This window comes from Hemiscyllium ocellatum, chromosome 31 (genome assembly GCF_020745735.1).
Source record: "Hemiscyllium ocellatum isolate sHemOce1 chromosome 31, sHemOce1.pat.X.cur, whole genome shotgun sequence".
In the NCBI taxonomy this organism is placed as follows: domain Eukaryota; kingdom Metazoa; phylum Chordata; class Chondrichthyes; order Orectolobiformes; family Hemiscylliidae; genus Hemiscyllium; species Hemiscyllium ocellatum.
The window spans coordinates 34,291,249-34,313,989 of NC_083431.1; the positions used below are offsets into that span (position 1 = coordinate 34,291,249).

Consider the following 22,741-nt stretch of genomic DNA (forward strand, 5'->3'; position numbering starts at 1 on the left):
TACAGCTGGCTCCGAGGAAGTTGGATCAGTATCAAAGACTTCCCACATCTAAATAGAGGGTGATTTGGTGATGGGATACTGGCCTCTGTGGAGTTATTTCAAATTGTCTTGTCAATTATTAGCAAAATACAATTGGTAGTTAAATCTTGTATTCTAAAGTGATTTAACTAAATGTTATAATTCTGAATTGGAAAAGGTTGATATTTTTCAAATCATCAAATAATTTTTAATTTTTATAAAATGAGTTCCATAATAGAGTTGTAAACCTAATTGTTCATTCTGGCTATCATACTTTCTTTTTGAAGCTTACAAGGACTTGCAATCAAGAAATGAAACACGGAATTCAGCATGGCAGAAACCTGGCTGGGATGAATGTGTATACTACACAGGTATTTTCATTGCATAATTTGCTTACTGTAAAATACTTAAGCTAAACAAGTGACCTGGAACTGTAGAAGATAAAAAGATTCCACTTTGTCTTCCCAAGCTGTCTTGATCGAAGTGTGAACTGTAAGAGAAGTGTTGAATTGCCTTTTGTATCCTGTATTGGGAAGAACAAAATCGGGCAATGTTCATACTGTGTTATTAGTATGCAGAACACAAAAAGATGTTTCCTCATTCACCAATCATCTCACCTGCACATACATTTGGCAAATTTTCTCCCCCTAATAATCCTTATTTCTGAGAAATGTACACATTTGAGTACCAGATGTTCCTCATGGCTGCCAGGCAATGTTTAGGGTAGCATTCCCTTTTATTTTACATAGTTTCAATGCAATCAATGACTGAGGTTAATCTTCATTTTGTTAGGAGAAAGTGAGGACTGCAGATGCTGGAGATGAGAGCTTAAAAATGTGTTGTTGGAAAAGCACAGCAGGTCAGGCAGCATCAAAGGAACAGGAGAATCGATGTTTCGGGCATAAGCCCTTCTTCAGGAATCATTTTGTTAGTCCATATTTTGAATGGTGATTCAAAGTGTAAATTTTGGGTTCATTATAAAAAGTATAATTAATATGGCTTTTTACAAAGATGCATCAGTATTTGTTTTTCCTTACCTTCATTACATGTTTTAAGCTGTTTGAAAGATTAAAGAGTAGGAGCAATAATACATAAGAAGTATTAACACTTTCTACTACTTATACTTGTCTCCGTTTTAATAGACTGTACTTACTCAGCAATATCCTCCTCCATTCAGTCCATCGGGTCCCTCTGAAGGGCATCCCACCCAACTCACCACCCTTACACTATCTCTGAAACCCAGCATTTCCCATGGCTAACCATCTAGCCCGCATATCTTTGGAGTGGGAGAGGAAACCGGAGCTCTGAGGAAACCCACGCAGTCATAGAGAGAATGTGTAAATTCCACACAGACAGTTGTCTGAGGGTCGAATCGAATTCAGGTCTCTAATGTTGAAAGGTAGCAGTGCTACCAAAGTACTGCCCAGTTTAAATTTTACCAGGACCACTTAGTTTTTGACCGTATTGCAGCCTTGGTTCTTTTGCTTGGACTAACTTCAGAGATGAGACTTAGTGAGATGAGAGCGAACCTTCTTGACATCAAGGCAACATTTGACTGGGTATGGCATCAAGGACCCTAATAAAAGTGGACTAAATGGGAAATGGAAAAATCCTTCACTGGTTGGAGCCAGCATGAGTTCCAAATAATGACTCTCCATCAAGAGAGAATTTAACTATCTCCCCTTGATAGTCAACATTTCCATCGTTTTACCATCACTGAGTCCCTTGTTTCAACATCCTGGAAGTTACCACTGACCAGAAATTTAACTGGAACAAGCCATACACTATTGTTAATACAAGAGCAGATCAGGGATGAGGAACTGTTTTGTGAGCTTATCTTCTGTTTCTTTAAAGCTTATCCATCAGCTATAAGCAGTCAGATGTATGGTGTCATACATGACGCCTACCAGCATAAATGCAACTCCAGAGCATTCTAAAAGGCCCCATCCACAACAAAGTAACCCACTTGATTGAAACTCCATCCACCATCTTCAACAGTCACTTCCTTCACCATCTAGGCAGAGTGGCAGCAGTGTGTCCCATGCACTGTAGAATTCCTTCAGGGGTCTTTCAGTATCACCCAAACCCATACCCTTTTTCACCTAGAGAGTTAGCAATTGCATGGGGGCACTATCACCTTCCCCTCCCAGGCACACACTATCCTAACTTGGAACTATACCGTTATTCCTTCACTGTTGCATGGGCAAATTCCTGGAACTCCATTCCTAACAACATCGTGGGTGTACATATCCCCATGACACTAGCATTTCAAGGAGGTGGTACCACCACCTTCGCAAGGACAATTAGGGATGGCTAATAAAGGTTGGTAAAGCTAATCATGCAATGACTACATGCTGTGAGACAATCAAGAAAAAGTACCTGAAACTTTATTGATTGGAACCAACTAACACATTGTTATGATTCAGTATGTTAAAATTATACATGGTTATGGATAGGATAGTAAAGAAATATAAAGTGATCCTTGGTTTCTTTATGATTTCGAGGCTGTTGTGTCAAAACAGCATGAAATAGTATTATCTTCTGACTCAAAAGCAGTAAACCTAGACTCCTGGCTCCAGTAGGAAAAAATTTTGTATTGTCCTTCTGCTTGTGCTATCATTGTATTTTCCTTGCTGGTGAGAGGAAAGACTTGAATAGTACCTTTTGATGGTGTCAGATAATTTTGAAACTATTACAACCACAGCTTTCAAATGAGTTACGCTGTGTAAGATGTATAATTGAATCTATGCGACACAACTTTAGCAGTGAGATGTAACTTTGCAATTTGCCAAGGATTAGAATTGCATTTCCACTTTAAACTTGCATAATGTCAGCATTTTCAAAAGACTACTGAAAACAGAGACCAAAAGTAGGCTAGTATTCAGCATCATTTCTCTCCTAGTTGTTATGATCATTTAAAATGTAACATTTTCGTGTTTGGATGCAAGATGAAAAGCTTTGGTAATGTGATGATATTTGGACTCTGTGGAATCAGTTAACTCAGTTAGCTGGACAGATGGTTTGAGATGCTGAGTGATGCCAAAAGTGCAGGTTCAGTTCTGTCACTGGATGAGGTACCATGAAGGACTGTCCTCAACATTTGACCTCACCTGAGGCATGGTGAATCTACAGCTAAACCACCACCAGTTGCCTCTGTAATAAGGGAGCATTTACTTTTTAAGTTTGGTCTATTAAGCTAGAAGCTTGCATTATATTCCTTCAGGAAAAATGATTCAAATCCCACTGTGCCAGCTAGTGGGAGTTAAGTTCAATTCATACATCTGGTGTTCTTTTCTGGAATGGTAATTGTGAAACCATCATCGATTTATTTTTTCTTTTTTTTACTTTTGTACACCAAATAGATTTTTTTTAATGTCTTTTAGGGAAGCAAATCTGCTATCTTTACCTGTTCTGGCCTAATGTAGTGTATTCTTAACTACCCTTTGAAATGGCATAGCAAGGCTCAGTCCAAAGGCAGTTGGTGATGGCTATTGAATACTGGCCTTGCCCATGAAGGAATAAAACATTTTTTTTCAGCAAATTTCAAGTTCAATATTATTAAATTACTGTTTGATTGTATTTTCAAAGTTTGGTTGTTGAATCTATTGTCTAAATCATCAGAACAAGTGATTTTGTTTTCAGAAAAGACTTCAGTTCACTGACAAAGTTATCTCTAGATAATACCAGAATTATGACTATAGTATTCAGATTGTGATGTACAACTGTTCTTTTTTTCACTAATATAGATAGAAATTAATTACTAGTGTCTTTTTTTTTTGCAACAGTACCACTCATCCAGCGTATGGATTCCAGGATTATGATTCCACTGAAGATTTCACCACTTCAGTAGAGATCAACGTGCAACATCTTTAAAGAAAGTAAATAACTTGTGTTTTGTCTTAATACATGAATTATTGACTTGAGTCTGTACTTGTAATGATTTAAATAAGTATTTTAACGTCAAGATCTTTTATTGAATTTGCAGACACTTCTGAAGCAAATTATTAATAGCAATATATTCTTTCTGAAGCACCAAGTAAAATTATAATGTTAATGTGTAAAATCCTAAATGGTTATCTTCAATTTTATTGTCTTATTTTTGTTGCACTACCCTCCTCCACCTCTGGACTGAACCACTAATGATGGTATCTTCCTAACTTTATCTGTTCCACTCCTTAGCCGGTGGAATAATTTTTGAAGGCAGTAAATTTTTTGTTTGGGGTGTGTGTGTCCCTTTGAGCAACATCATGACAACTTATGCCTGAATCTTGCAAAAGGAGCTATCAGAATTCTTTCTGCAAAACATTAATGACCTCCATTTAGTAAGGGACTCATCAGATGTCACAATTTCAAATGTGGTTCGTTAGGGAATTACTTTTTAAAACAATGTTATTTTTTGTGGAATAAACTGCTATGTGCTGTTTCTCAGATATTCGAGATCCAGCGGTGTACGATACAAGAATAGCGTTGTTTTTGTGTTGCTTTATACTGCTGTAAGTGATGCATGTGTAATCACTGTACAAAATTGTAAGCTTACAATTACATTTTTTAAAACTGTTTTTGTCGTGTGCTTATTTTTAAAATGGCACCATTATGTATAGTTTCTAGGATTTACGATAATTCAGTAAATCTAATTAATGAAAGGAATCTGTTTCTAAGTCATTGGTCAACTGTCAGGCTACAATACCCAGTACAGTCTGAGGCTGTAATAAACTTGATTTGCAACATCTATGTTTATATTGCTTATTCATTTTGTAAGGTAAGCAAATGTAGACTTTAAGAATGTTTGTATTTCAGTATTATGTAGTCAATCATTCACAGTATTGTTATGGAGAAACAGTATACTTTCAGATTCTTGAGATAAGTGAAAATTTTAAGATAATTTAAATCATGGAATCCGTGGAAGCTTTGGAAAGAATTACCTTATCAAAAAAAATACTGAAGAAAGTATGAGCTTGACTCGTAAAATGGCCTGATAAAGGAGCTATTTCTGTTTGCTGTCTGGATTGCAAAGTTCCAAAATCTGCCAAAACTAGCAAATTATAAGTTATGATATCTGTCTATTTGCTGAGCTGAACAGAGATAGATTAGCTGCTGGGTTGCCACATAATAAATGGTGCAACACAATGTGTGAACATTCTCAGTGCCTCTGAGTCCATGTTTCTTAACAGGTAAGCAGTCATAGATGTTTGTGCAAAAAGGCTGATGGTGTAATTGTACAAGGATTGTTTTATTAAATGAAATATGTTTAATTTACATCTTAAGGAGTCATTTTAGCCTTTAACACATGCACTATCTTTTTGAGAGTGATGATGAACTCATCCTGCTGACCTGATTTTCTCCTATTTTAAATATACTAAGGGATGAGAAATGACTGCAATTTGCAGAATTTCACTTTTTGGATAATAAAAGCTACCTTGTTAATTTTTTCCCCTACCTATGCTAGTAATGAGGCCAGGAGCAGGCTCAGGAAGCCATCACTCAGTCTTGGGACAGTGTAGACTTGACTGCCAAATCATCCTACTGGGAAATTGTGCTCCATTTCTATCACTCACTAATGTCATGGGGTTTTGCAAGCTGCACTTGAGGAGATGGAGAAGTTGTCAGGACTGGAAAATTGCAGTTAGGAAGGAAGATCAGATAGATGGGTTCTTCTTTGAACAGAGGTAACTGAGGGGAAATTTGATTGACACATCCAAGAATCTGAGGGGCCATTTTATGGTTAATGAGAAGGACCGATTTCTCTTAGCAAGATATAGCAGCCTCCTGAAATCTCAAAACCCACATGTCAGACTCAAAATTCCAAAAGATTTGTGAAGCATGATTTCCCTTTTGTAAATCCATGCTTGGTCCATTCCTGTCAGTGTTTTGCCAGTGCTCTGCCAATAAATCTTGTATAATAGACTAATATTTTCCCCAATTAATGATGTAAAATGAACTGGTCCAAAATTTTCTCTACCTCTATTTTAAAATAATGGGTTACGTTAGCTACCCTTCAATCTATAGGAACTGTTCTAGAGTGTAAAATCTTGAAAATGCCAGAAACAAACAGTAGGTTGGCCAGTTCTGAAAGAAAAACCAATAGACCTAGAATACTTTTCAGCAAGACCTCTTTATCCTCAGACAAGAACTATAAGAATTGCCCACTGCAAGTTTTTCCAAGAACCTCAGTGGGGGTTGGAAATAAACCAAAATGGACTAAAATGAGTCAGTTTATAAATCAGTGCTGCAGTGATAGTGTCACTACCTCTGGGCCAGAACATTTGTGTTGAAGTCCCATTCACCCCTGAGCTGAATCACAGCATGTCCAACAAGCTAATTAGAGCCTTGGGCTCTTGTGGTGCACTGACTACTCCCAGTTTCATGTCTCACCTGAGGTGTGTCATAATACTGTACATATGAACAGGTTGATTAATGATATCTACATTGATTTTAACAAGTATTTATTTGTTTTAGCACAGGAAGTTTGACTTCAACTGGATGAATTATCACAAGGTAGTTATACCGAAGCTTGACTCAAAATGTTGCAGCTATCAATTGGTATATTTCCAGTTCTAATTGGCCTTTAATAAGTAGTATCATTTTATTAAAATTCAAACACCCTAAAGATAGTTATTTATATAATTTCACCTGAATTTTTAAAAAAATCATTTTAGTATTAAACATTCCTTCTGCTATTCACAGTTCAGTGCAGTTTTATTATTATTGATTGTTTCAATGTCTGAAAATCCAACAAGCTGAGCTCCTTGGTGAAGGCATAAACTTTAATTAATGAGAAAAAGATCAATTAACAAGTCAGCGATGCTGTAACTTTAGATTAAAAAAATTGTGTTTAATCACCAAAAGGCAAATTTCAAAAGTTTACATCTTAGCAAGTTTAATAAATTTGTTGGTAAAGAGAATTTAAATTGTTTTCCGTTTCAGCAATGTGTAAATATTAGTGTGGGTGGCACAGTGTCTCAGGGGTTGGTACTGCTGCCTCACAGCACCAAAGATATGGGTTCGATTCTAGCCTCTGGCGAATGTCCGTGTGGAGTTATAGGGAAAATGACAGGTAAGTGGACATGAGAAGCAATGACTCAACCATGATCCTATTGAATGGTGCAGTGGGCTCAAGAGGCTAAACAACCTACCCCTGTTCCTATTTCTTGTGGTGTGAGATGCAGAAGGCATCTTATGATAAATTTGAATCCTCTCACGATGAGTTTAATGTAAGAGCAGGAATGTTTTGCTGAAATTGTATAGGGCCTTGATCAGACCACACCTGGCGTATCATGTGCAGTTTTGTTGTTATTGATGCACTTCCTCTGAGGTTTAACCAGAGTGATTACTAGGATGGTAGGGCTGACTTATGAAGAGAAACTGGATCAGTTAGAGTTATATTCAGAGGTGTGGGGTGGAATCTCAAACCTATAAAATTTATAACACACCTAGACAGGGTAAATGCAGGATGTTTCTGATGACTAGACCGTCCAGATTCAGTCAAGGATCACAGTCTAAGGATGTGGGGACGGCCACTTAGGCCTAGAGATAAGGAGAAATTTCTTTACCGAGAGGAGTGATGAGCCTATGAATACTCTGCACAGAATGCAGTTGAGGCCAAAACATGTAATCCTTACAAGAAGGATATAGATACAATTCTTATGGCTAATGGGATTGTAAAGTAGGAACAGGATATTGAGTAGCCATAATAATAAAGAGCAAAGCAGGCTCAAAGAGCCAAAGGACCTACTCTTGCTGCAATTTATTTGTTATACATGCAGATGAAATTACAATGAAGATCATGGATTACCAACACAAACTCTCAACATGCACAAAGACAATATTTTAGTTATTAGATGAATGTTCAAGTTAAGGATCTTTAAAGTGGGAAGAGGTGCAATCCAGGTAGCTGTGGGTTTGTTTAAAAAAAAAGTCAGTCCTTGTGCACAGAGAGGGAGAGGTCTAGCAAGGGGACAGAGGTAACAGATGATCCAGGTGAATTTAAGGTCAGGATAGAATGTGTCGGGGAAGTTGACAAACTATTCAACCTCCTCATGGGAGCACGGGTTAGCATCAATGTAGCTGAGGAAAAGGTGAGGAGTGGTAACAGTAACTCTGGAAGATGGACTGTTCTACGTTGCCAACAAATAGGCAGAGCTGGGGCCCATGCAGGTGCCTATAGTTACCCCTTTCATCTGGAGGAAGTGGGAGGATTAGAAGGAGAAATTGGAGGGTGACAACCAGTTCAGCCAAACAAATAAGTGTCAGTGGAAGGCTACTGGTGGGACGTCAGGAGATGAAGAAACGGAGGGTTTGGAGGCCCTGGCATGGCGGATGGAAGTGTAGAGGGATTGGATGTCCATGGTGAAGATGAGGCACTGGGGGCTTGGGAAAACTGAAGTCTTGGAAGTGCAAGGTATGGGTGGTGATCCAAACATATGTGGGGAGTTCCAGGTGAGATCATGGTTGAGGGGCAGGAGGAGGAGTCTTTGAGTTGTCACTTGGCTTCAGTGACAGAGGTCAGTTTGCCAGACTAGCACTGTACCCCTTTAGTCCACTGCTTTGATGGTAAGGTTGGGGTTGGAGCAGAGGGGGTGGTGGGCTGGACAGATTGAGGCAGTTGGTGTCACAGCAGCAGTTTGAAATGAAGGAGGTCAAGGGCAGGTAGCAGGCCAGCATGGGATGTCCAGGTGGATGGGGTATGTTGGAGGTAGCAGAAGGGGTCCTTGGTAGGAGGGTGGGTGTCTTAGTTGTAAAAGTAGACACTGAGGTGGTGATGGTGGAAGAAACTCATTAATTGGGACCATACAGGGATAAAAGAGAGACTTTTACTGAGGACTAAACATTCATCCTTAGGTGAGGGGGAAGTCTGGGGAATGGTGAAGACATAGCAGGGATGGGAGCTACGACCTGGACTGGAGTTTGAGGTGGGGGCAGAGACAGTGGCTTGAGTGGGTGTAGTTTGGGTCAGTAGTGCAAGGGGACAGAAGTAACATCACAGGTGAGGAGGGCAACTTCACTGTTGGGTACTTGGCTGTTGACATCACCACTGGGACCCACCAGGCAGACAGAAGTGACATTCAAGGTAGGCATCACATCTGTGCTACTGAATCCAGTGACACTGGTGTATCCTTCAGTGGTAGTCTTCTCTGCAGTTGTGGAGGTGGTTGGCAATCTCGGGTGGTGTGGTCACTAGTGGCTGCAGGCTATGCAGCAGCATTGATGTCACTTTTGCCCCCATCGATTGCCCCACTGGTGCTGGAAAGAGCAGCCATGGGGCTACTGTATATAAAAGAACTTAAGCTAAACAAACTTTCAAGTCTGACGCTGTAGACAAATACTGTTTAATGAGCACATGTATCCTCCCCTTAAACCTATGTTCTCTAATTCTGGTCTCCTCCACCCTAGAGAAGACCTTGACTATTTACAATATCAATGCCCCTCATGATTTTATAAAATCTTTGATAAAGGTCATCCATCCATCTTGGATGGTCCAGGGAAACCAACCCCATCCTTTTCAGCCTCTCCCCATAGCTCAACCCTCCAATCCTAGCAACATCCTTGTAAGTCTTTTCTGCATCTTTCCTAAAGAAGGGAGGCCGGAATTGAACACTATTCCAAAAGTGTGCAGCCATAACTTGACCTCCCAACACCTTTAGTCAATGCTCCAACCAATAAAGGCAACTGTTTTAAATGCCTTCTTCACTATCCTATTTACCTGCGACTCCCCTTTCAAGGAGAAATGAACCTGCACTCAAAAGGTCTCTGTTCAGCAACACTCCCCAGGACTGGTCAAGTGAACAATTTGGAAAAGAGGGGAATCTAAACAGACAAATGTTTTTGAAAAGACAATTTATAGTTTCTTGATACCATAATGATTATGGGTTTCAATTTCAATGCTAAGCATGACTCTATTCTTCTAAAAACATGTGAAACTCAAAACTTGCAATCAGCCTAAATTTTGAACCCAGCTACAGCTGAGAAGCCAGAGGTTATCTGGAATAACATCAAGAGGAGGAGTTAAGAGTTAATATCAAAGAAGAGAGAAGTATCTCCATGTTAATGTTAAATTTTGCTGATGTATGTAATTTGAAAAAAAAAGTCAACTTTCCAGTTCTTCAATAATTTCTTGAAAACTTGTGACAAACCACTTGGCTTTTTGTTTTACTTGCTGTCGGACAACATTCCCACCAAATCCGATAAATGCATCCTAGAAAAACAAGCTAATAGTTTTTACTGGGCATTTACATTTTTTAAATTTAAATAAGACAGACATTGGTTTTTGTTCTAAACAATCCCAAAATATTAACAATTTTTAAAAGTTATTTAAAAACTAACCAAACATTAAAAATTGCACCTTTGAAGTAACAAAATTCATTCTATTTCTGTACGTACTGCAGGAGGGCATGCTTCCAAGTCTGTGGCTCCATCTCCAATCATGACAACCTTCTTAAAACCTCTTTCTTCTTTTAAATGACTTATGATCCGGCCTTTCCCACCAGATTCTGCTGTTGGTTGGGTTTCATCAAAGCCGGCATAATCACCTGCAGCAAATCAAGATCAACCATTGTACACCTGTTATGCTTTACACCACGCAAGAGTATTATTCAATAAGAACTCCACTATTGAGGGAGGATGTGGCTGTCCTAGTACTTGAATCACAAAAAGCTGTGATGCAACTTGCAGCAATGACTCTGAAGGCAAATAAAAATGGTTTTAAAAACATTTTAAATATAAAAAAAAGAGGGCTGATGCGGTGCTGATAAGATCCCCATCTCTGGGCCAGAAGGCTTGGGTTCTCAACCTATCCACTTGTTAGAAGCGTCATATGTCCGAACAGGTTGATTAAAAATATCTAAGAATGGGAAGCACTTCTCCAGCTTTACAGGATCTTAGTCACAGGACCAGTTTGTGTCTCTACTTCAGAAGGATATTACTATATTAGAAACTGTTCAGAGAAGGTTATCTTCGCTGATTCTTTGCATGAAGCTATCTTAAGAACAAAGATTGAGCAAGTTGGGCCTATATCCTGTGAAGTACAGAAAAATGAGGGGTGATCTTATTGAAGTATTCTGATGGAACTGGCAAGATGTCTCTGTGGTAGTAATCCAGAATTATGGGAAATGGTTCAAAAATTAGGTATCTCCCATTTACAATTGAAATAAGAGCTACTTTTTTTTTGCCCGAGGGTCATTAGACTGTGGGATTCTCTTCACCAGAGAGCAATGGAATCTGTCAAATACATTCAAGGTTGATTGACCTACATTTTTGATCAACAAGGGGGTTGGTCATTGGGATACAGGAAAGGGCTGTTGAGGCCATAATCAGATCAGCCACATTACTCCTCTCAGGTAGTATATCCTTGACTGTTTACCATTCTTTGAAGTCCAGAGTGTCAGCATTCTTCAATTGTCATGTACTAACAGTTATTAATTTACATAACTCAATATTTGTGTGAAAAGAACAGGGAAGAGTGCCAAACTTCAATCTAGGGGGCAAGACATTTGAGTTTCCATTTCTAAGATGATGGAAACTACAATGGGGAAAGAGGAAGACATGGAAAAACATATCAAGGCAATTTCATACTTTCCATCAGCAGTTTACAGCTAGGTCCAGGTCATTTGTCTTGACCATTTGACTAAAGGTTTGTGGGAACCATGATAAATAGGAAATGCTAAGGATCCATGGTATAGGGTTCCTGTATACCTTCATATCCAAAGCATCAACTTAAATCATTTTAGATGTGCAAGTGTCACACTAATATTTGTACAATACATTACACGCTTGTATGACTGCTTTCAAAGCAAAAGAAAAATATTCTATGGCAGGAAATAACTGTGGTCAAAATTTTTAGAAATGTCAGGCAGATGACGACTTTGATATTTCCCTCCTTTGCCACTAATGACTGTCTAACCTTTGCTGGAGTACAGTTCCACAACCACTAACTGCCTTCACACAAGTGACAACGATTCACATATGAACATTAAATACTTGTAGGTTATCTTACAGTCATACATAACCAAATCCTGTTTTTAAAAACAGCTTTGAAAACCTTTGACCTGAAAGTAGTACAGTAACTGATTCCACACGTCCGTGAAATTGTTTTTAAACAATGTTAGAAAGTGAATTTACATTAGTTATATTATTTGTAAAGGAATTAATTGTAATTTCCTTGGGATAATAAGAATTACTGATCCTTATCATCCTTTATCCAGAAACAGGACGAGAAGCAGTGATGAGATGGAAAAAGAGCTACAAGCAGAGGGGTTGGAGGGTGAGGGCAATCAGCATGGCGAGAGATAGAAACAGAATGACTGAATTAATGCAGGAAGCAGCAGCAAATCTCTGGGAAAAAAAAAGGCCACTTTTTCGGTTTGGCAAGGAAACAAGACAGAAGCTCTTGGGAGGTATGATGCAAGCAGAAAAGAAAAACGTGAGAAACCTGAAAAACTGAGAACAGCTCAGCCATGTTAAAGCAGAAGTTGTCAATTGGATTATTTTACTTTATGCTTTCCCATGCAGATCGTAATCTGGTGCTCCTTTCTGCAGTTCTCTTGATAAGAGATGAAAGCCATTCTGAGTATCGTCAGCAGTTCATTTCTTTCTCTTTTGAATATTACTAAGCAACAGTTTATGGTTAGAAATAATCAATTACCATTATTCCTTACCATTGAAGTAAAACTTTAGCTTGTTTGCATAAACATTGGCTAAGGGAACACTTATCTGTGCTGCTAGATGGTCCACTATACTCCTGAAACCACCAGATATCAGGAAAACTTCAACACCACGTTGCTGAAGATGACCAACCAGTTCCCTGTTTCAAAAATAAAAAGTTGAAATATAGTTATGCTTGTGATCTAACTGGACAATATATACCAACACAGTCTTATCCTGTATTCCATTCCAAGCCTGCTTTAATTATAGCTACTACACTGGAGGACTGGTTCGGAGGTTATTACATTTATTTTTCTTTTAATGAAAGGCAGGGTCCAATTTACTCATCACTATTAGTAAGAGGAGATCTGGAGGCTACTCTCCATTCTGAATACCCATACAAGGAATAGTCCTTATGACAAGGTTCACAGCCTAAAGATTTCTACACAGTACAGTTGTCAGAAAAAAGGGAGAAATTAAGACTTTTAAATACAGTTTTATTACTATACAAATTACTTCCTTTTATTGCAACTGTTATTTCTGCAGTAATTGTTCACACCAGAATCACCCTCTTTTTACATTTAGATTGTATCAGTAGCTTACTTTATACCGTCTGTCAAACATGGGGGATGATCAGTTATTAGCTTGTTCACTTGCTCTCGTGAAGGTTTTATTATAGCTAGACGCTCCATTAAAGCCTTCTTAAATGAGACTGCCCCTCCCATTGCATTTCGGGTCCTGTAATAAAATATTTGAAAATATAAAATTCAATTTGAAAATGTTACTGCATGCAACAACTTACTTTACAACTGAAAGCATGGAACTGTGTGGCCACAATTTTGCTCGTTTTTTTAAAAAAATGAATCAATGCAACCTGCGCAACCAATCCCAGTACAACAAGAACTGGGAAAAGGCAGGAGCAACACCTATTACACTTTAGGCTGAAATACAAATTCAGTGATGCACTGAGCCTCCTGCACCCTAAAAACAAAATCAGTCAAATAATTAATGGGAGGTGACAAAAACTCTGGACTGACCATTTCAAGGGAAAAAAAGTTTCAAAGGAAATTCAGAAAAATTACAGCAGTTAAAAGAAAATTAGCATCAGAAGGCTCATTCAGAAAGGCACCAAACAAAATCGATATTTTGGTTAGAAGCATCCAGAGCTGAAGCTGACATGTTGGAGGAAGCGTTCATCATCCAGAGCTACCCCTCCAGTACGTGGCAGAATCTGTAGATTAAGCATTGGAATATCATTCATTTCATAACCTTTCAAATCTCAGCGAGAGTAATCCTCAATCCACAGGAACTGCCTAGAAGGGAGGAGATGAGTATGTGCAGGAACCAAAGAGCTCTACAAACATATGCAGTCTAAAATACGAAACTCATTGGTTCTAATCAGAAGGATATTGTCAAATTGAAGAGCATGCAGAAAATGATTTACAAGGACTGGAGGCTTTGACTTTAAGGAGAGGCTGGATAAGCTGGAGCATAGGAGTTTGAGAGGTGACTTTATAGAGGTTTATAAAATAGTGAGGGATTCAAAATTAGAGGATATAATTTTAAGATGAGAGGAGAAAGATTCAAAAGGAACCTAAAGCACACAATTATTTCCACAGACGGTGGTTTACATATGGAATGAACTGCAAGAGATAAAGTGGTAGATGTAGGGGTACAGTTACAACAGTTCAAAGACATTTGTACACTAATAGGAACAGTTTAGAAGGATATGGGACAAATGCAGGAACTGGGACTAGTTTAGTTTGGGAAACTTGGTCAGTATGGAGGAGTTGAACCAAAGGGTCTGTTTTTAAGCTGCATGACTCTAATGACAATGTCACTCTTTAAAGAGACAATGTAAAACTAAAGGGCTTCAGGAACAAATCACCATGGGTTCGCTTGGACAAATCCAGTAAGGACAAACTGAGAAGGCTAATAATAAAGCTTATGGAATTCTCTAATTTTGACAGAAGGAAGTTGCACTGAACCTTTTAAATAAAAAAAATATGCTAATTAGGCCTCAGCTGCAGCTTAGTAACCAGTTCTGAAAAGTCTACTTGAAGGAAGTCAACATTGGAGATGGTGGAGAAAATTCACCAGAATTATATCAGAGAAGTGATAACTCTGCTACAGAGATACGGAGCTGTTGAGGTTGTTCACCTTAGAGCTAAGGGATTACAGGGAAATTACACAAAGTGTTCAAAGGAGAAACATTATTTACTGATAAAAGAATCAGTAATACACAGACATAAATTTTAGATAACTGGAAAAGTAGCAGCAACAAAAAGTGTTTTGTTAACTAAGAAAATTGTTTGGATCTGGAATACAATGTGGATCCTAGCTGCCAGTAATGAAATAGTCAGTGTTCTCTATACAACATTATATATACGCCCTTTGTAATGTATACAATAATGACTCATTTTTGATGAGCCAGCTGTCTTGAGATTTATAAACAAGATTGACTTTTTACGCTGCTATAAGATCCCAAGCTTATAGACAGCCTGGGCACAGTGTTTTAACTATTACTATGACTACTGCTACTCCAACAATAGTAGCAATTGAAGGGGAGGCATGAACATTCGTACCAAAGCATCATACGTCATGATGCCATCTAACTGCCTTAAAGGTATACTTAAGATCTGGTTTAACACTTCCAAAAAAAAAGTGTATTTAAAAATTAGATAAACACTTGATTTCTTTTTAAAAATCACAGATCTATTGGAGCAGAATGGGACTAATTGAATGGTTCCTATAAAGAGCCTGTCCAACCATGAATTGCTTCTCTCCCACTAAGTGTCTCACTATCTCATCGACTTGGCTGGACACAATCCTATCAATTCCATATCAAAAGCAGCTGACTTCTTGTAACAAATACTCAAACAATTAAATTGTAACCCATGAGAATAACACAACATATTCATGACTAGATAAAAGGCTGTCTTAATAGCTGCAATTTCTGTGCTACAAAAATTATGCCTTGCTTTAATGTTAGTTGAGCATATTTGCCGATGACATTGTTGTTATTTTCAACACTAATCCAGGAACCTTAATTGAAAGCTTTTAACTACAAGTTGGAGAATCAGGATTAATTTAAAAAAGGAATATAGAATATTGCTCAAAACAGCTAAAGACTTAAATGCTGAGAAAACAATGGTCCAGACAAACCTATTAAGCACCTACATTTCTGCTACTTCATCACCGACACCACAGAACACGGCTAGTTCATCAATTCCTTCTTCTTTAATGACCGTACTGTCAACATCAAAACAGACTGCATCAGCGCAGCGAAGAACAGTTTTTGTTTCAGCAAGTGTAGTCATATTGTTCTATGGGTTCCTGTATAAGAAAGAAAAAAAAAAGTTAGAATCCTATATTGGCAAAAACTAAGGTGACTGCAAATAGAAGTTGAACTCATTTGGGTCAGATGGTGATCCATTATTTACACTAACTCAATTCACATCTAATTGCAATCCACAGTACTAACAAATTTTAACTGAGATATTCCCGTATCAAAATTACTTTTCACCAATCTGTTTGTTCTTGGAATACGTTTTACAGCATGGAAATGGGCCTTTCAGTTCAACTTGGCCATGCTGACCCGATATCCGCGCTGTTAGGTAATCTAATCTAATCTATTCACATACCCATCCAAATGCATTTTAGTTGTTATTGTACCAGTTTCCACCACTTCATTTGGCAGGTAGTTCCAGACTCATCTCACCTTCTGCATGAAAATGTTACCCCTCAGGTCCCTTTTAAATCTTTCCCCTCCAACCTTCAACATATGCCCTCATTTTCAACTTCCCTACTCTGGGAAAGTGACTGTCTGTTCACCCTATCCATGCTCATGATTTTAAAAGCCTCTTTAAAAAGGTCATTCCTCAGTCTCTGAGGAAAAAAAATCCTATTCAGCCTCTCCTTATAGCTCAAACCCTCCAAACCCAGCAACATCTTTAGAAGTCTTTTCTGAATCTTTTCAAGTTTCATATGTTTTTCACATCAGAGACCAGAATTGTTATGACATCGCTGGGGTAGGTGGTACTGAACCTGGTCTGTTTGGCCCAGTGGTTGGAACATTGAGTGTTGGAGACTAGTACATGCTAAGATTCAGGACTATGTGCTGAGGAACTCAAGCTTGGGACAGCTGCCACCAATACACAGTGGTGAATGGCCACTGTGTGCTCATTCTTTTTACTCAGTAAGGATCCATTTAGTTGTCAGACCCTCTCATTGCTTCAGATGTATGTCAAGCTAGGTAAGCAAGAGGCTGGAAGAACACAGCAAGCCAAGCAGCATCAGGTGGTGGAGAAGTCAGTGTTTAGGTTGTTTGCTTTCTTTAGATCTACGGTTAAAATAAATCACATCAGGTTTATAGTCCAAAAGGTTTAACTGGAAACACCAGCCTGAGGGCTGCTCCTTCAGCAGGTGGTTGTGGAGATCTTCAGAATTATGTCTTGCATAAGAATGAAGTATCTTGGATTATTTTTTGGGAACTAGAGAGAATGCCAAATTCTAATGTTTGGGTGTTGTTCACGAGTAAAGACTACCGAAATAGTTCAGTTATTGTATATGCACAGTTTTTTGGCGATTAAAAACTATCACCCCTAGAGTTTTATGATCAGCCACGTGACGGAAAGATCACTGGATCCTCTCCCATCACATCCAAAGTTGCAACATGTGAAAGTGTATATTGGCACAGCAACTCGGACTGAGTGAACTGTAACTCACCACCAGTTCCCTGCAGTATTCTCCTGTGTTAGGGAGATTAAGCTCCTTCTTAGTCTGGCGCCCACAGTGGACTCTCAATCCAACTTTATCTCGATAACTTGGCAAATTCGGTTTCTCCGTCCCACTAAGTGAACGGAGCGAACGTGCAAATCACTGCCAGAGAGAGAGAAAAAAACTCACTTGCAATAAACAGGTTGGGTGTTGAGCTGTTGGTGTGTCCTACATCCCCTAAAATGCACGAATCTGCCCAGCTCTGAATCATTGAAAGCGAAGCCTCAGTATGCAGCGAGGGTCCAATTGCCAACTCCTCAGCTCCAGCTTGTACAGGTTTCCACAGCAATGCTCCGCTCACTGACGACACACAGTACCATCCAGCCACCGACAACCTTCCTCTCAGCGTGGCCACACCACATACACTGCAGCGTGAAAACCCCAATAAAAACTCTTCCCAAACTGACCGAACATTTAAACCGATTCACTTCCCAAACGAAACAAATCCGTCACTTTGACTCCCCAGCCTTTGGGCAGATCACAAGATGCAACGTGACTTTAACCAGACCAGAATCGCAGCATGTGTAACCAATGGGCGCTGTCCTTACGTGCTGGAGCTGGGCTACGGTCACAACTTAAAAGGGCAATATCACGTTCCCATTCGTGGACCCCACCGTACAACATTTTGTGGAAGAAAGAGCCTCTCTTAAGACCAACTTCTGGAAAATGGCAGAAACACAATGTTGTCTTGATGGAATTATTCATTTGAGAACTAAATCGTTTGACAAAGTTTGTGGAATGCTTTTGTTTTACAAACCAGTCCAATATACCATTCCATATTATTGCGTAATGAACATGTTATTCAGTATGAAAAATAGGTGCTAATCAGCTGAGAGGGGGATAGTGATATAAATCAAAAGAGCATTGACAGGCTAGTGGAGGCAGATGTACTTTGAAATTAAAATAGAAAATACTAGAGAAACTCAGCAATTTTGGCAGCATCCATGGAGAGAGAAACAGAATTAACAGTTCAAGTTCAAAGATTCTTCTTCGGAACTGGTGATACGATTCTTTTTGGTAGATCGAATGAGCAAAGGCAATACAAACATCACGCACAACATTAAAAGGGGTGTTGCAGCAAAGGGACTTTTGGATATATGCGCAAAGGGACTTTTGGATATATGCACACACATTGAAGGTAGCAGGGCAGATTGAATTACTGGTTATAAGGCTTACAGGAATGGAAATATACAGAGACCTTGAGTAAGAAAGCAAGGACAACATTTTGTTCAATCTCAGGTGGAGTGTCATGTTTAATTTCTGGACATGACTCATTTATGAAAAATGTGAAGCATTAAGAGAGGCTGCAGAAAAGGTTAAACATAATTGGTCTGGGAATGATTGTTAGGATACATGGTAAGCTCTCCTGCTTAATTTTAAACCAGCAACACAGAAAAGATTTATCCCATGCAGTAATTTGTAAAAATTCTAGCGGCAAAGGACTATGTAAAGTAAAAATTAACAACTTTATTTTGTAAAGTATAACAGAATAATAAACTAACCACTATTTACAATTTCTTTCTCTAACCTATCTTTTACCTTCCCTTCTATAGTACAAGTCCAATAAAACTCCCAATTAAGATTTACAAAGCAACAATTTTTATCTCCAAACCAGGCAGCTGTAGGTTCTTGTCTTCGAATATTCCTGTGTCTTCTTTTCTCCTTGTTAGGAATTTCTGCATTATTGATTACTGATCGAAAAGGTACTTTGAAGAGAGAATTTTTTTTCAAACAGTCTGTTGCAGGCTAGGACTAGACAGTTCTCCTCTTAACTGTTCAGTTTTCTCCCTGTCTTATACCCCAGAGCATTGGATTGTGTCATTGGCTTTTAAGATTGTCAATATACTCAATCCAAACTTGACCGGAAATTGGTGTTTTCTTGGGGTATAAGTTAAACTGATTTGGCTGAATTCAAATTTTTTTTTTCTTCAGGTAACAAACAGTTCGAGTTGTTCGACCTAACGTTACATTGTTTCTTTATTGAGAATAAAGTTCTGCTGCTTTTAACTCTCTCAAAAGTACACCTACATCTTCATAACACCTCCCCCTTAAGAAAAATGAACCATCATAATGAAAAGATGACTTTATTTTTTTCTAACTTTTAAACACATTCCAGAACATACCGATAACTTTCATATACGTTCACCTTAACTTCTTCCCATATACCTATGTTTGTGTATGTATATATATGTGTGTGTGTGTATATATATATATATATATACATAAAACATTAAATAAAGGCAAATCTCATCTGAACTCTATCAGTTAAATCCGCAATAACACGTCTGCAATTACATTCTTCTGACCCATAATATGTATGATTTTTAAATTAAAAGTCTGTAACATAAGACTCCAATGAAATAGTCTCATATTCTTGTCTTTAAAACGTTCTAAGAATGTAAACGGATTGTGGTCAGTGGTCATCTTCGACTCATTGTTCGTGACATACCCATTAAAATGCTGTAAGACTGGTACCAAACTCAATAGTTCCTTTTCGATTGTGGAGTATTTCCTCTGGTGGATGTTGATCTTTGAAAAGTAACAACTGGCAGTTCGATCCCATCCTCGTTTTCCTGTAGGAGTACAGCTCCAACTCCAATATCGCTTGCATTGATGGCGACTTTAAAAGGTTTTGAAAAGTTTGGTGCAGCTAAAATTGATTTAGTGGTTAATATCGATTTCAAATGGTCGTTTGCCTCCACGCATGGTTCTGTCCACCGAAACGTTGTGTTTTTCTTCAGCAAATCGGTTAATGGTACCACTACACTGCTGAAGTGTGGAACAGACTTCCGATAGAATCCACTGAGTCCTAATAATCAAAGCACCTCTTTCTTCGAGGTTGATTGTGAAAATTCCTCGATGGTCTTCGGCTTTGTGTTCCATGGGGTCAACCTTCTATGACCGATGTTATGTCCCAAGAATGTCACCTCTGCTTTTGCGAATTCTATTTTATTTAAGTTTATCACCAGTGTTGCTTCTCGTAGTCATTCAAAGAGCTCTGCCACCTGTACCATGTGATCTTTCCAGGACTTACTAAAGATCACTACTTTGTCCAAATAGACTTCACAGTTTGCTAACCCAGCCACAACTCTGTTCATGAATCTTTGGAATGTGGTGGGTGTGTTCTTCATTCCAAAGGGCATCACTTTAAACTGACATAGCCCATTTGGGGTTACAAATGCAGAAATTTCTTTCACCATCTCTGACAAAGGTACCTGCCAGTAACCACACATTAAGTACAACTTGGTGATGCAACTGGCTTATCCAATTTCTCGATAGTGTCCGCCAATCTAGGAATTGGATAATGAGTCTGATTTTGTAATGGCGTTGATCGTTGATAATCCAAACAGAATTGTTGAGTCCCGTCTGGTTTGGGAACTAAAACAATCGGCGAACTCCATTCACTCTGGCTTGGTTTAATGATGCTCTCATCAAGCATGGTCTCCACCTCCATCTGGACCTGTCTGGCTTTGAAAGGATTAAGCTCATAAGGGTGTTGTTTTATCAGAGCAGAATTCACAATGTCTACTTCATGTACAATAGCATTAGTCCTCCCCAGCTGATTTTTACATATGTCCTTATACTGTAGTAACACATCTTTCAATTGTGTTCTATGCTCCTGAGACAGATAGCTTACTAAAGCACAGCAGGTCAGGCAGCATCTGAGGAGCAGGAAAATAGATGTTTTGGGTAAAAGCCCTTCATCAGGTTCCTGATGGGGGCAGGGGTGTGGGCAGTGTTGGATGGAGTTGGGGACGGGGGTCAGTGTTGGACGGGCTTGGGTCCGAGCGGGGGGGCAGGCAATGTTGGACAGGGTTGGGGAGTCGGGGGCTTGCCTACAATGTGCTGCTGCCTCAGACCCTGAACAGGGAGCAGACTTAAAAAAACTCCGAACCCCAGAGGAAAGGCATTTAATTGATTAACTGAATAATCGATTATCCGAACGAAATAGTGCCCGCCCATCTCATTCTGTAAAGGTTCTAGACAGATTAGACAGATGGTTTAAGAATCAGAGAACAGCAATTTATGCTAAGTGGCACACAACTTGAAGAAAATTCTTCCTCTGCAATGAGTGTTTAGCATCTGAAATGCTCTCCGTATGGGTACATTAGTGGAAGTACAATCATGCCCTTCAAGAGTTAATTGGATAGTCCATTGGATAAGCACCTGAATAGATAAGGGAGAACCTGTGGATGTGGTGTATTTAGATTTCAAGAAGGCTTTTGGTAATGTCCACCATAAGAAGTGTACAAAATTAAAGTATACAGATTTGGGGGTAACATACTGGCATGGATTGAGAATACATTGATAAAGTAGAAACAGAGAGTGAAAGTAAGTAGGTCTTTTTTCTGGGTGGCAGACAGGGACTAGTGCTGCACTGCAAGGATCGGTGCTTCTGTCTGAACTATTCACAATATATCTAACTGACTTACTTGAGGAAAGCAAATTCAATATTTCCAAGTTTGCTGATAACACAAAACTAGGTGAGATTGTGGGTTGTGAGGAAGACGCAAGGAGACTTCGGGTGATCTAGGCAAGTTTAGCACATGGGCAAGCACATGGAAGATGCAGTATAAAGTTGATAAATGTGAAGCTATACATTTTGATATGAAAAACAGAAATGCAAAGTATTATGTAAATGGTGATATATTGGGGAATGTGGATGTACGAAAGGATTTGGGGTCCTTGTACACCAGTCAATGACAGTAAATAGGCAGGTACAGCTAATAATTAGGAAGGCATATGGTATGTTGGCCAACATTGCAAGAGGATTTCAGTCCAGAAGTAAGGATGGCCTACATTACTTATACAGAGCCTTGGTGAGACCATGTCTGGAGTATTGTGTGCAGTTTTAATCTTCCTACCTAAGAAAGGATGTACTGGCCATAGCGGGAGTGCAGAGGGGCTTGACTAGGCTGTTACTGAGGATGACAGGACTATTGTATGAGGAGAGGTTGGTTCGACTAAGCCTGTGTTCACTTGTGTGTAGAGGGTGAGATGGCTTGATTGAAATGTAATTGAAATTGCCATTGAAATGGGCTGGATAGACTTGATGCAGATAGGATGCTGTCCCTGGTTGGGTAGTCTAAAACAAGGGAACAATCTCAGAATATTGGGTCAACCATTTAGGACTGAGATCAGAAAATATTTCTTCACTCAGAGAGTGGTCAACCTGTGGGATTTCTTATCAGAGATGCCTGGAGAGGCAGGGAATCCTAGTCCCTGTGTTGCTGAAGATAAACAAATGGCAAGACTTTTGGGAATGGGTTGAAAGGCCAGGAAATGAGATTGCCTAAATTGCACTACA

At 39.0% G+C, this 22,741-nt stretch overlaps 2 protein-coding genes across 5 annotated transcripts in view; one reads left to right on the forward strand and one right to left on the reverse strand.

Annotated features, from left to right (window-relative positions):
• The window catches only part of LOC132830579 (protein NipSnap homolog 2-like), a 33,401-nt gene extending 28,656 nt beyond the window's left edge, over nt 1-4,745 (forward strand). The window contains exons 9-10 of the mRNA XM_060848407.1: nt 306-389; nt 3,804-4,745. Of these exons, the coding sequence (XP_060704390.1) occupies nt 306-389; nt 3,804-3,868 (149 nt within the window). The 3' untranslated portion in view covers nt 3,869-4,745. The remainder of the gene's footprint in view (nt 1-305; nt 390-3,803) is intronic.
• Nucleotides 286-17,920, reverse strand: psph (phosphoserine phosphatase). 4 transcript variants are annotated; one of them, XM_060848410.1, is made up of 7 exons: nt 17,841-17,895; nt 17,383-17,535; nt 15,835-15,990; nt 13,258-13,392; nt 12,669-12,814; nt 10,396-10,544; nt 286-541 (listed from the first exon to the last, which is right to left on the reverse strand). In XM_060848410.1, exons 3-7 carry the CDS (start codon nt 15,972-15,974, stop codon nt 431-433), a joined length of 681 nt encoding a protein of 226 aa, XP_060704393.1. In that variant the 5' UTR covers nt 15,975-15,990; nt 17,383-17,535; nt 17,841-17,895; the 3' UTR covers nt 286-430. The 4 variants fall into 4 exon arrangements, with proteins under 4 accessions (XP_060704393.1, XP_060704391.1, XP_060704392.1 ...); XM_060848408.1 differs by lacking the exon at nt 17,383-17,535 and having other exon boundaries at nt 17,563-17,920; XM_060848409.1 differs by having other exon boundaries at nt 17,383-17,920.
• Between the last annotated feature and the right edge of the window lie 4,821 nt (nt 17,921-22,741).